The 15,282-nt window shown below is 36.7% G+C and overlaps 1 protein-coding gene across 18 annotated transcripts in view; it reads left to right on the top strand.

Moving 5' to 3' along the window:
* LOC121322582 (calcium/calmodulin-dependent protein kinase type II subunit delta) overlaps nt 1–15,282 on the top strand; it is a 116,104-nt gene that overhangs the window by 85,907 nt on the left and 14,915 nt on the right. For 10 of the 18 annotated variants that reach the window (XM_041262740.1, XM_041262713.1, XM_041262702.1 and 7 more), the window contains exons 7-13: nt 598–700; nt 1,761–1,844; nt 2,490–2,584; nt 3,279–3,401; nt 3,719–3,802; nt 4,156–4,198; nt 9,831–9,871. In XM_041262740.1, coding sequence (XP_041118674.1) covers nt 598–700; nt 1,761–1,844; nt 2,490–2,584; nt 3,279–3,401; nt 3,719–3,802; nt 4,156–4,198; nt 9,831–9,871 — 573 coding nt within the window. The remainder of the gene's footprint in view (nt 1–597; nt 701–1,760; nt 1,845–2,489; nt 2,585–3,278; nt 3,402–3,718; nt 3,803–4,155; nt 4,199–9,830; nt 9,872–15,282) is intronic. The other 8 variants (XM_041262732.1, XM_041262722.1, XM_041262749.1 and 5 more) reach the window with 1 other exon arrangement.

The raw sequence follows: 15,282 nt of genomic DNA, 5'->3' as shown, positions 1-15,282 counted from the left end.
TATGAGAGAGGTCATCATAATTGTAAAGTTACAGATTTCAAAGGTAATATATGGTAGCCCATTTCGAAGGCACTGGATAAGCCTGGTATGTATGATCTGTTGCCATATATGTTGAAGTGCCGTCAGAGAAGGCACTTATAATTGCTACATCATGTTGACGGATATGTACCAGTCAGTTTTATCAACAGCAATTTTTTATAGTTTTATTGATCTGGCAGTTTTCTAGTCTGTTGCATCACCTCTGTGTCGCTTCTGGTGTGTATGGTCATGTCTCTATGAAAGTATCTTGTCGCCCAATGAAAAATCGCATCTCTTCTGGTGTGTGGCAGCCTTAAACAGTGTCAGCCTTAAACAGTGACGGAATCGTAGTGGTCAAATACTAATGGTGCAGCATGCTTGTCTTTTAAACGTACACAAGCCAGGTCTTGTACTCAGAGGAAATCCAATTTAGCACACACTTCTGTTGCATTGGTTTTGGTTTTGCACATCACTTGGAATGGTTATCATTGTGTAAGATTATTTGCAATAAATAAATAAATACATAGTATTTACACGAGTATTGACTTTTTCTAAAACTCCTTTCTCTTTGAAACAAAGCCAGAGAATTTGCTTTTAGCTAGTAAATTGAAGGGGGCGGCTGTGAAGCTGGCAGATTTTGGATTGGCTATTGAGGTTCAAGGAGACCAACAGGCCTGGTTTGGTAAGTAAATAATATCATACAGTTTCAATTTTGAATATCTCCCTAACTTAGTACTGTATTTAGACAGTTTTACTTATGAACAATATAAATTTTAGTTAGGTGTTGGGTTGCACCAAAGCTTATAGCCAAGGAGGATTGATGTAAATAGGTGGTCTTTAAGTGAGTAAATGGCTCATAGTTGCCAGTTCCAGTCCTTGCCATCTCTATACCTTATTGATAAAACCCGCTGATTACTGAAAGTCTTAGAGTAGATGAAGTATTATTGAAAGATTTAAAGCCTCATGATAAAACGGTGTATAAGTAGTGCTTAGTTATGATTATATTTAGTTGCATTTATGTAGCATTTTAAGCTGTAAAGGTTTAATCCTCTGGCACACTATACTGCTGAGATGAATAATCTTGTCATATTGTATTCTGGTGCTACCTGATCACTTATGTCACCAGGCTTGAGGGTAGGTAACAGCGTTATTCTGAGTTATGCCATAAAGCATGCCTTAATAACAAAACGGTCTTGCTACTGCTTGAAATATAACCCATTGTATGTTAAAGAGCTCAAAAGCAAATCAGGAATGAAGGGGCAATACAATACACTTCATAAGCTGTTTCCAAGTGTTTCTACTGTACCATACTGTACAATCATTTGGAACCAAAGCTTCCATTACTGTTTTCATGATTTGGGCTTGTATTCGGATTCCTCCTGCTACTTACCTTTTATGTTGCCTTCTATTGGCCAATCATAATAAAGAATTTATTGCCAGCATCAAATCTTTTGGCTTGAAGCACTGGTCTTGCGTTATTCAATTAGAATTTCTGTAAGTCCATGTGGATTTCAGGGATGGAAAATAAGACTGATTGCATATTGTAGCAGTTTCACCCGTTCCAGGTTTTAATACGAGTGTGATTAGTGAGTGTATAGATAACACGTGCATGTCTGTCTTATTAAACTCATAGTAAAACCAGGAATAGATCAAACCGGTATGCAATGTCTTATTTCCATCCCTGGGATTGTTGTGTTGCTGTTTGTGCTACGTGAAATTAACTCTCTGGTTCTATTCTACAGGTTTTGCTGGTACCCCAGGTTACTTGTCACCTGAAGTGTTACGCAAAGATCCTTATGGAAAGCCAGTGGACATGTGGGCTTGTGGTAAGCTGCATCTATGCATTGTCTTGCTAATCTGAGATTCACCAGTGATCAGGTCTATATATATATATATATATATATATATATATATATATATATATATATATATATATATATATATATATATATATATATATATATATGTGTACATAGTGGTAAGGAAAAGGTAAAAACATTTTCCTAACCACTATATACACCCTTGTATCCAGTTAGGCTACACTTACACATTTAATAGGGCTTTCAATTATTATTTCCAGTTATATCTTTTTTTCAGCACACCCCTAGTATCTGAAACAATCAAAGCATCTCTCTTATTATATTTTTCCAATGTCTAAATGGAAAACATCCTTTATAATGAAGCATAGTGAAAGCATAGGTAGGCATTGTAAAGAACAGAGCGGTATGGTAAAGCATATTAATAAACATGGCAAACCAGGGTAAACTGTGATAAATATAGTGTATAAACATGGGAAAACTGCATAACTAATGTAGTTCAATTAAAATGTTTTAAATGTTTTCTTTCTGTGTTCAAAATGCTCTTGACCTTGTCATTGTTCTTCCAGATCCTTCGTAGAGACTGTTGTTATCAGCTGTGATGTCTTTTTCTAAGAAGGGTTTCATGTATTTCTGTCTGTTTAATCTCTGCAGGAGTTATTCTCTATATTCTTCTGGTTGGCTATCCTCCATTCTGGGATGAAGATCAGCACAGGCTCTACCAGCAGATCAAGGCCGGGGCCTATGATGTAAGTGGGCAGCGACCCTGCTGAGAAACCCCTTTCATACCAAGCAGTTGGAAATATTAATGAGTGCCAGGTTATGGGTAGCGCAGTGCTTGTAGTATGTGTTGCTCTGATGTTTAATTCTGTAAAGAACATTGATCTGCAAAAATGTAATGATGCAGGGATGGAAGTGAGACTCCTTTTGCTTAACAGTTTCCCCATTCCAGGTTTTAAAATGAGCCTGATTAACCACAGTGTAAAGGTACAGTAACTAGCTCGGCTAGTGTCTTATTAAACTCATAGTAAAACCAGGAATGCATCAAACTGCTGTGCAGTGGGAGTCTTCTTTCTATCCCTGTGGTGCTTTATACATTAAAAGGATATTTTAAAAAATGTCACAGTTATTGGAATAACATTTTTGTCACCTGGGGATTTAAAGAACTCTGGTACAGTAGTACTGTACACTTAGAGTCAGTAGCGGGGTTCTGAAAAGTATAGCGTAATATATCATCACATGTTGCTACAACTGTTTAAATAATGTTACTTGTCATTTATTTTCATTGTTAGCATCCTGACAACTGTTTCAAAGTTATTTTCAAAATGATAATGAACTCGGCCGAAACTTGTGTCTACTTGATTTACTTTCTTTTAAGATTTACCAAAGAAAACTGTATCCTACTATTCGCAATTTTGTCTAATGCATAACCTGTTCTGTTAGTTTCCGTCACCAGAGTGGGACACCGTGACTCCCGAAGCCAAAGATCTCATTAATAAAATGTTAACGATCAACCCCGCCAAACGAATCACTGCTACAGAGGCACTCAAACACCCATGGATCTGTGTAAGTTAACATTTACATTCCAGGTCTAAAAATACCAGGGTGTATGTGCGTTTACTTGTATAATACAGGTTTTCCTAAGGGGTGTGGAGTTGACTATAAGGATGACAATTTATAAACCATGATGAACACACAGCTGTTTATTGAATAATACATTGTGTCAACCTGTCAATTTTAAATAGATAAAAAAAAAAAAAATGCACATATGCAATATGTGCAGGGGTCTTTTTGTAGGCAGGCAAGCAAATGTGCAAAACAACTGCTGTTATCAAGCATGTCAGTTAGTTTAAAAAAAATTAAAATAAATGTTTTTATTACAGCAACGCTCCACTGTGGCTTCAATGATGCACAGGCAGGAGACTGTGGACTGCTTGAAGAAATTCAACGCAAGGAGAAAACTAAAGGTATAAAGGGGGAGGAATTTGTTTTTGCAGGGGTGCAGTGCTTTAGCTTATTGGTGGGTACTTCCAATTTCAATGTGGCATTTACTGCTTCCAGTGCACATAATTGAATGACAAGTCTATAACTTATATAGTCTATTTATTTTAAATACCAAGAGGTCACTAGAGTATAGTAGAGTAAATTAACATTTTAATGGATTTAACAAGTATGAAAAATAATGATTACCTTCTGCCAGCAACTGTGACATTTTCTTTTCCCAAGTTAGCCATTACTTTGCATTCTTGATTTTTTTTTTTATTTTTTTTTTTCATTTTAAATGACTGTTTATAAATGTTTCTGTCTTCTCTCTTTTAAGGGGGCTATTCTTACGACCATGCTGGCCACCAGGAACTTTTCAAGTATGTATTGGAGCTTTGTGTATTTGTGAAGGATTTTCTTAATGTGTTTCTTAATGTGTCTGTTTAACTTTCAGGTAGAAGAAAGTTTGTCAGGCTATAGTCAAATGCACACGAAGTAGAATGATATAAAGCTATAGAAATGTAAATAGGACTATTGACAATAGGCTCACAGAAGACATGAAATGCACGCTTCTAGATACAGTAATGCTGTCACATTCTTTTGTTTGGCTCTGCTGGTGGTTTGCATGTAATCAGGACAAGGTGACAGTTGTTTTTGATGTGACAAACGTGAGAACCGACCATGGCCTGTTTTTAACTGTATCAGATGATTGGCTGGCTGTTCTGTAACGGGTTATCTGTAAGAGCCACCTGGCTTTGTGAGCGAAGTAAATCACCTTTTACATTACAAGCACAGCAAGCTTTCCAATTATTGGGGGGGGGGGGGGGGGGGGGGGGGGGGGGGTGGGGGTAGAATCTTTTTTAGGGGGCTTGAGATCTAAATGGCCAGCCAGCAGAGGGGAGGAGAGATTAACTGTGTATCTGGAGGGCCAAGGAAGTGGAAGATATCCACAATCCTATACACAACACTACTGCTGTGTAGAGATATGACCACTGTACTGTTTCTTATTAGGAAATGTACTTTGCATACTTTACTGGATAGTTTACAAAATAGCAACATTAGTAAATAATATTAAAGCTTCCATTAGCTTTTGCCACTATATTGAAATAGGCTGACAAATGCACTCCCGGATCTCCAGTGATATTAACTTTTTAAACCCAGCCCTATTTCCGCCTGTTTTTCACTGTTTTCATTTATTCATGTGTAATTACTGGATAGTTTGTGCTGCATGCATGTAACATATATCAAATGTAAGGCCACACAATTTGCTTTCATTTTATGTAAGTTGCAACAGGTTCAGGCATACTATATGTGATAGAGATGAGAATATGTGTTTAAAAAAAAAAAAAAAAAACGCTTTTCCAAAAGCTGCCATACAGCTCTGGAAAAAATTAAGAGACCACTGCAAAATTATCAGTTTCTCTGGTTTTACTATTTATAGGTATCTGTTTGGGTAAAATGAACATTTTTGTTTTATTCTATAAAATACTGACAACATTTCTCCCAAATTCCAAATAAAAATATTGTCATTTATTGCATTTATTTGCAGAAAATGACAACTGGTCAAAATAACAAAAAGATGCAGTGTTGTCAGACCTTGAATAATGCAAAGAAAATAAGTTCATATTCATTTTTAAACAACACGATACTAATGTTTTAACTTAGGAGGAGTTCAGAAATCAATATTTGGTGGAATAACCCTGATTTTCAAGCACAGCTTTCATGCGTCTTGGCATGCTCTCCACCAGTCTTTCACATTGATGTTGGGTGACTTTATGCCACTCCTGGCGCAAAAATTCAAGCAGCTCAGCTTTGTTTGATGGCTAGTGACCATCCATCTTCCTCTTGATCACATTCCAGAGGTTTTCAATGGGGTTCAGGTCTGGAGATTGGGCTGGCCATGACAGGGTCTTGATCTGATGGTCCTCTATCCACACCTTGATTGACCTGGCTGTGTGGCATGGAGCATTGTCCAGCCGGAAAAACCAATCCTCAGAGTTGGGGAACATTGTCAGAGCAGAAGGAAGCAAATTTTCTTCCAGGACAACCTTGTACTTGGCTTGATTCATGCGTCCTTCACAAAGACAAATCTGCCTGATTCCAGCCTTGCAGAAGCACCCCCAGATGAGTCCAGTTTTCAGCTTTGCCCAACACCTGGTCATCTAATGGTTAGACAGAGACCTGGAAAGGCCTATGAGCCACAGTGTCTCGCACCCACTGTGAAATGTGGTGGAGGATTGGTGATGATCTGGGGGTGCTTCAGCAAGGCTGGAATCGGGCAGCTTTGCATGAATCAAGCCAAGTACAAGGTTGTCCTGGAAGAAAATTTGCTTCCTTCTGCTCTGACAATGTTCCCCAACTCTGAGGATTGGTTCTTCCAGCAGGACAATGCTCCATGCCACACAGCCAGGTCAATCAAGGTGTGGATGGAGGACCACCAGGTCAAGACCCTGTCATGGCCAGCCCAATCTCCAGACCTGAACCCCATTGAAAACCTCTGGAATGTGATCAAGAGGAAGATGGATGGTCACTAGCCATCAAACAAAGCTGAGCTGCTTGAATTTTTGTGCCAGGAGTGGCATAAAGTCACCCAACATCAATGTGAAAGACTGGTGGAGAGCATGCCAAGACGCATGAAAGCTGTGCTTGAAAGTCAGGGTTATTCCACCAAATATTGATTTCTGAACTCTTCCTAAGTTAAAACATTAGTATTGTGTTGTTTAAAAATGAATATGAACTTATTTTCTTTGCATTATTCGAGGTCTGACAACACTGCATCTTTTTGTTATTTTGACCAGTTGTCATTTTCTGCAAATAAATGCTCTAAATGACAATATTTTTATTTGGAATTTGGGAGAAATGTTGTCAGTATTTTATAGAATAAAACAAAAATGTTCATTTTACCCAAACAGATACCTATAAATAGTAAAACCAGAGAAACTGATAATTTTGCAGTGGTCTCTCAATTTTTTCCAGAGCTGTATATTTTGTTTATCAGATGTCTCAAAAAAAAAAAAAAAAAAAAAAAAAAAAAACCTGCACCATTGAACTTCAATATGAAATGAACACAGGGAAAAAATTAAGCAAATTGTGTGAAAAACAACTGTTTTAGTAGCACTTTTACCAAACAAGCATAATCACAACTTTTTTTTAACAAAACAAAATATGGAACACTGGAACTATTTACAATTGTACATGCTCAGGTCATGTCCCTTTACTTTCCGTGCCATTCTGTAAAGCAGTTCTTGTCTGGCACAATACACAATGGATAAAACTCTCTCACTCTCTCTCTCTCTCTCTCTGAACTACCTACGCAGTTATTGCTGGAAAGTTCTAAGATTCTAAGCTTTCCAACGATACTGCGCCTTTCCATCTAGCTTCTAAAATGATGGAGCGATTGAATCATAACGAAACCTACGCATGTGAACCCTGTCACATGATGAGTGGCTTACCTTCAGAGAGATCGTAGCTCCAACTAGGAGTACCGCTTTCAAACACTGAATATGTCATTGGAAAGCACCGGGTCTTTACTTTTAAGCAAACCCTTAACCTTAACAATATGCACGTAAAGCTGGCGCACTGAAACAAGTGGGGCTGAGTTTAATTCAAGAGAAAAGTTCTGGATATGCAGCTGCGTGTTGATTGATAATAACATTAAATGAAGCCATACTAAACATAGTTAATTATTGCTGTATAAATACAGCTGTACATGTAAATCCGAAATAGCTACATTCACATTGACACGCCCTATAAAACATTTCGTGTGTTTCATTACTTAATAGTATGTTGTTCCTACAGTGCCTACTTATACAGGTTGCTGAGTAGGTTTATTAACAACTTGTTGAGAAAAGGGTAGTGGTTGTTCTAAAGTTTTTTTGTAAACAGAATGCTATGAAACAGAACGGCAAGGTAGCAATGATACTGGCCTTTTAATCCTTCGGTAGAAACAAACACGGTTTCCCGAACCATGATTGAGATTGTTTGGTTGCCTGATTCATTTCTACTGGGGAGGGTGACGGATGCCAGACCATATCTGAGATTGAGATTTAATGGGGAGCATTAAATGACTGATTGCTGAATAGAAACCTTTTCTACTTTCATTACTTACTACCTCAATCATGACCTTCTGCACCCAGCTCAGCTGGTGTGTAATGTAACCCTGCAGTGTAATCACACTGGGTGCCACCTTCAGTCACCTGTAAGAAATGTTGCTACTGACAAGCTGAGTCTTTCCAATGTTGTGTAAAATTACTTGTACCATACTTGGCAACATTTGGAAACTGTTCAGCGGGACGCTCATTCCCCCGGGGGGTTATACGCATCATACACATGGGAGGGGTCATATGCAAAAAACACTTGTTTTCTTAAGAAACGGTGCAAAATATATCATATAATATATCCTATAATAATAGACGTATCTCCTCAATTCAACACCACATGACCAGCATGACAGTAAACACAGACACAATGAAGCGTTCTTCCCTTTGTATACCGGTAAGTTAGTGATCAGCAGATGTCTCAGCCGCACGAAGAGCACAGCGTGTGGTTTTCACCGACTCTACTGTGCAGAATAAATGCAAGTTTTTTCTATGTGTAAATATGAGGACTTTCTTCCTATGCATCGGGACGCGGGACATTTGCTAGGAAATCGGGACTGTCCTGACCATATAGGGACTGTTGGCATGTATGTTGTACTAATTTGGAAGGTGTGAGCTACTAAAGTAGTGCATGTTTTCAGGGTAACCTTCAACATTCATACATTCTGTTTAATGTAACATCCTTCCAATCCATTCTAGTTAAAATATATATATATATATATATATAGTATATATGTTGATATCTTACTATATAAAATATATAGTAAGATATCATGCAAAACCATCACTTCTATAAAGAATACATAATTCTGTTTAATAGCACAGCAATGTTTTACGTCTGCATGGCAGCATGAGTCTCCAAGCTTCCTTTTGCTTTATGATGGTTAACATATCGTATTATAATAATGTGATATGGCTTTGTCACATGTTATGTGTTTAGATTGGTTTACTCAATTTTTCATTGTGTTACGGACCGATTGGTGTTTCTGGATCTTTATTTTTATCCAAAATGTCCATCTGATATGGTAGTACCAGTATTGGCATACTGTGGTACCCTTTTTGATTATTATTATTATTATTTTTTTACAGTTTATTTAGGTCAAAAGTTTATGCACCAGCCAATAAACATCTGTAAAATAGGTCACAAGTAAATGTGTTTTTACATTTTGTTTCCCCTTTTCTTTCCCTCCTTTATTTGGAATGTGTTCCCCATGAGGTAAGGTCCTTTGCCCAGGAGAGGACATTTTTGCATCCCCTAGCAACCACTTATAATCAAAAAACAACCCTGCTTGCTTTATAAATCCTCATTCTGCTAACTCTGCTTTTGACAATATTTACAATACCATGTCTTGAGGCTGGCTTCACTAACCTAAATTTCCTCTAGCTGACATCAAATCAACACATGCCTACAGCGCTTTTTAGATTCTAAGTATATGCTTTTTTTTAATTTATTTATTTTTTATTCCATGTGTACTGTTTTGCTGCTCTAGATACTTTTTCTGATAAGCAAGTTATTTACTTTTTGTTTGCATGGTTTCAAATATTGTGGCACCTTTATGCTACAACAATATACTACAGTTGGCATGGTTTCAAAGTTTTTAAACACATTACATACTGTATATAAATATATAACTATCTACTAATGTTTGTTTGAGTGTACGGTATATTTGTATACTGTACACGACATCTGTGTAGCTATACTAATTTGTTGTTTCTTTTGTTGAAAACAACCATATCCTAGCTTCCCAATTTTAAATCAGTTTGAAAATGATCATTAAGTATCACTGATATATTGATACTGTAGCTCAAATTCATGCAACCAGTAAGACACCTAATAACATTTCATTACTGTCACTAACTGAATGCAGCAAAGTTATTGATGTATACTCACTATACTTATGCTTTTTCTTTACAGCAGCAAGGAGTCTGATGAACAAGAAGACGGATGGTGTAAAGGTAGGTTTAGTCTCTCAAGTCTCCATCTTGTATCCATCTTTTGCGAGTCACTCTGTGTGAGTCAGGTCAGTCCATAGTGCCCTCATTGCATCATAAAGTAGTAGCATAATCCTTGTGATAAATTAAGGCCCACACTATAAACCAACAAAAGTCTAGAATAAACTTATTTAAGTTCATTTAAAATGGACATGTATTTTTCCAATCATCCGACATGTAATTGCTTGTGCCACTTAATCAGTTTAATACATTGTGAAACTGTTTGTAGAACTTTAATATAAACCATTAGCATTTGACCATTGACATCAAACTCCTGGTAGCGAGCAACACGCTGTCCTTCAGTAGTGATATCCACTTACTTGAACACGGTTTAAGGACTGCGCTCCTTATTGATTACAAAAAGCCTTCTGAAGGTCGGATGACATGTTGCAACCTTTACCTGTGTTTCCATTTCATGTGCTGCAGCTCTTCCAGATATCAGTGTTCGTTTACACTGGTCTGTGTGCTCAGCATTGTGCATTACTAAGCATTCATTAACTAGCAGTGGGTTTTTTGTGGATCACCAGTTGCCGAGATTTTCCGCTATTTCTTCCGAAGGGGTCCTGTGTTAATCCGTTTCTGGAGCTATTTCGTACAGGAGAATCTATTAACCATCACTTTTTTGTTTGTCCTAGAAACTTAATGTACAATTTTAAATACATGGTTCACAGTGGCTGTGTGGCTGGGTATATTTTGATTACAAAAAATAAAGAATGGAACTTAAGGATGCCTACTACTGCATATGTTGTCCCCCGGTATTGGAAATGTCTGTGCATTTCTGCTGCCTGGTTGGAAAGCTGATAAGTGTAATTTAATAATCCTTACTATTGTTTGAATGTAAAACTGTGTTTCCCTTCTGTTAGGTTTACTATACTGTGGATACAGAGTGTCACATTTAAGTAAGGTTTATAGTGTAACATATCTAATACTTTTTATTATATGTTTTTTTTTTTCACTCTGATGTCTCTTTGTTTTTTTCTTTGTACTGTATTGTTCCGGTTCTATTTAGTTTATTTATTTATTTTATTTTTGTGTATGTGTTTTTCACTATATCAAATGATGCTGAGGATGTATGTATGAAAAGATTGCTCCCCTTCCCCCACGAGACAACACTGTAGCTTTAATTCTCCTCTGATATTCATATAACTGAATTCATTTTTTCACACATAGTCTCAGAGCCTATCACTTCACACTTTTCAAAGTCACATGTAATTAAATAGTTGCAAATATTGAAACGAAACAGAACATGGAGCCAGATTTATCAAAGTCTTTGCACAGGATTGTAATTTGCACTGTTTCTTAAGAAAACAAGTGTTAGTGTTATGTTGCAAACAATAATTTAGACATGTGGTACTTATAAGTCCTTACATCAACCATAAGTTGTTTTTAGGATCCTCATTCAAAACATGAGGGCCTGGGGTTCCTGAGTGGTGCATCCAGTAAAGGTGCTCCACATGGAGTGCAGGATGTGCCTTATAGTCTGGGCATCGGCGGTTTGAGTCCAGGCTATTCCGTTGCCGACCGAGGACGGGAGCTCCCAGGGGGCGGCGCACAATTGGCCGAGTGCCGCCCGAGGGTAGAGAGGGTTAGGTTGGCCAGGGTGTCCTCGGCTCACTGTGCACCAGCAACCCCTGTGGTCTGACCAGGTGCCTGTGGGCTTACCTGTAAGCTGCCCAGGGCAGCGTTGTTCTCCAACACTGTAGCTCTGGGAGGCTGCATAGTGAGTCTGCAGTGTGTAAAAAAGTGGGTGGCTAACAGCACACACTTCAGAGGACAACGTGTGTTCATCTTCATCCCTCCCGAGTCAGCACAGGGGTGGTAGTGCTGAGCTAAACAAAATAATTGGACAATACTAAATTGGGGAGAAAATAACAAAAAACTAATTGCAGACTACTAAATTAAAAAAACGTGAGGGTCTTTATGCTCTGATCATGTCCATCTTCCCAACTGTCTGTCAAACTACTTAGTGAACAGGAAATCTGCTTTTATTTTGCATCTTTACCTAATCTTTATCGTACATGGCTGGCCTCTTATTGACATTTTGGATTGCATTTTGCTAAAATAAACTCTTGATTTTTATGCAGATATTCTTTAAGCCACTGTATGCGAGTAGATGTTTTCTTGCTTTGTAACATTAACAGTTTTATTTTACTTTCAAAAAAAGTGTAAAGACCTTCAGAAATGAATACCATGGTCTCTCTTTTATATATATATATATATATATAAACACAAACAAAAACATTATAGACATTGTGAAAACACATTTCTTACTTGCATGTCCTTGTAATTCTGATTTAACAGTTTTGTTTTTGGTGAATATATGTATAATGTGGTTCTGTAGCAGTAGCCTAAAAATATGCTGATTCCCCTAAAGACTTTTTTTGTGGTGGTGTGTGTGTCAGTTGACACATTCAATTCAGTTGGCGGTACCTCCTGTACATCTGTTTGCTTTATTAAACCATTTTCAATTAATCAACATCTGATATTAATACAGAAACATAACCTATAAATATTCACAAAAACAAAACATCTGCAGTTCCTTATTTAATAGTAATGCCTACATTTATACATAAAATAGTCAAGGAGGTTATTGCCCTGTGCTTGTCTTCAACTTTGAGTGCATAGGAGTTCCTGTGCTATTTGACTGAAAAGCTTGCTTGAATTCTTTTGCCACTAGCAAACCTCTTTTTGTATTTTGTTTTAGTTTTCCTTTTGTTGTTGTTGCTTTAAAGCAGACACAGTGGCCTCACAATGGAAATGTTGTTCTTGTTTTTGTATTGTTTTAAAACTTTTTTTAACACAATTTTTAGATTATTTTTTTTATTATTATAGGTTAAAGATGTTTTGTTATTAAGCGTAATTATTTAATGTTTAACTGCTGTATACATTTGTTAAATTCTAATTCGACTTTTATTACTTTTAATTCTCAGAATACATTAAACGTATATAATCAAAATGTGTTTAATGTAGATTTCAGTGTTATTCTTTAAACTGATCATTTGCATAAAAAGGATAACAGCAAGATGATAGTACTGTATGAGGATGACTTTTACCAGAGGGCTAACTGTAATTTTAAGTACCTTTCACTATTACAAGCAAAATAAGAAAACAAATATTAAATGCAAATTTTATATATATATATATATATATATATATATATATATATATATATATATATATATATATATATATATATATATAATGTAATGATCCTCACATCCTCACTTTAAGCATGGCTGTTATTTCATTGTATCCCTCAAAGTGGTGCAGAACACTTTAAAAAAAAAATAAATAAAAAAAATTGTGTTGCAAATGTTCAAAATTTCAATAGTATACAGGTGTGTTATTTGTATGTTTCTTTTCCTTATGTCAATCCTGGAATGGAAAAAGCTTCGGAAATACGAGGAAAACCATTTTAAAATTGAAACCTTTTTTTAGGATAATTTTTACATATTCTACCTTTCACCTCTTTCCTGTTTCATGCGCACATTATCCATGAAACAGACTCACTAGCTGCTGCTCTAGCTTGACCTTGCTTGTGTACTGAGTCTTGCAAAGCAGGGAACACCCTTCAGAAAATGTCAGTTTCTATTTATGGATGGAGCAGCTGCACAGCTGGAATACCAATCACTCACATTCCATCCTGTTGACTATAAAGTTTTTGGTATTTTCTCCCTCATAATTATCTTGACCATATCTTGACTTCATACTTGCTTCAGTTTCTGGTGCCTCAATTGAAAAATTATATAAATAGAGCAAAATACATCGTTAATTTCTCCAAAACAAAATATATTTCCAACAGAAAAACCTTGTGTTTGCCAGATGTTAATCAAATTATTTGACATATATACGAAGCAGACAGTATTATCCAACACAAATCAAAGTTTTATTTGGGTCCCGAAACTCCCAAGAAAAGGCCTGCTCTTAAACAGAAAAGACAATAACAAAGGAAAATAAACAGTTCTAACAGGATTCATAAAAAAAAAAAAACACAAAAGACAATGTAAACCAACTGGTCTGTCAACCACGTAAAAACAATCCCTTGGAGCGTTGCAAGACCCCGAAGAGCAGCCGACTTTCACTCGCAGGCTCCAGCCCTGCAGGTAAATCTCTGGCTGGTCAGTCCAGGGAAGCGTGAGACAGTTCTAACAGCACCGGCAAAGGAAAGTGAATATTAGCCGCATAAGAACTAGTCGCCTAGGTTTTGGAGCACAGTTAGTTTTGCTAGTTTTGGGCGTAGATAATCCGAGGTTCTCATGTTGGAAGACCAACCCGACTGGCTGCAGAGGGATGGTGAGTATCCAGGAATTTAACTATTGCAGGCTACAGGTGTGGGGCAATTGAGGCTAATGAGTCCTAACAATGTGATAACATTGATCACCTACCGAAGCACTTCTGCTGCCTGTGAGCCTGTTAACTCTGGGTCATCATGGCAGGCAGGTGCGCTGGCCAGAGGTCTACCTGTTTGTTATCTGAAGCACCAGTGGGCTCGTTCCTAGCCTGCCACAAGCGCCTCCTGGTGGTGAACCTGTGAGCTGGCTCACAATATCTATCTATTTATCTATCTATCTATCTATCTATCTATCTATCTATCTATCTATAGATACATAGATATCTTGAAGGCATTCATGCACAGCAAAGCTTTTTCCAAAAAGTGGTACCGTTCATAAGGCACTTTATATATTAATGTCTCTGCAGAGTTAAATTGTTAACAGCAATGACATGTATAGTTTGCGCGATTGTGCTTATAGAGACGAGGTTGGTTGTACACTCAAAACAAAACATGAAGCAAACACAATGCATTTCGACACGTAGTGTGTCGTCATCAAATATTGCAGCTTTCCAGCTGTATAATACTGAGCAGTCTGCGTGACATAAACAGTAGTAGCTTCTGAAAATGTACAAATATTTTATATTTATAGTGTCATTAGTGATGTTAAATTATGGCTGATGTAAAATACCAGCAGAATGAATACACTTATACATTTATTTCTTAATTGTTTACTCTGCATTATTTTCAAAACCTTTTTTATTGTAGACTTCTGAAAAAATGACTCCTCTTGGCCTAAAATAAATCTCCAGAATATTCAGTGGTATTTTATTTTCATATAACATTGTATGGCAATGAATCATATTCATGTAGTTTAGGTTCCAAATAATGGCCTAAGCTGATATAACTCTGTACTTGTATTACCATATTGACTTATAATGTATTTGTTACTCAATGACACATAGTCTACTGATATTTAAAGTTGAAATACCAGCACACTCAATCTAGTTTCTAATTATTATTGTTATTATTTATTTATTTATTTATTCGAATGCATTTATTTTGCTGTGTTGGAATAAAACCACATATTTTCTTAATTAAAATA

This window comes from Polyodon spathula, chromosome 1 (genome assembly GCF_017654505.1).
Source record: "Polyodon spathula isolate WHYD16114869_AA chromosome 1, ASM1765450v1, whole genome shotgun sequence".
NCBI lineage: Eukaryota > Metazoa > Chordata > Actinopteri > Acipenseriformes > Polyodontidae > Polyodon > Polyodon spathula.
Note: the sequence above shows the minus strand (reverse complement) of the source record. Positions and strands in the feature narration are given on the sequence as shown.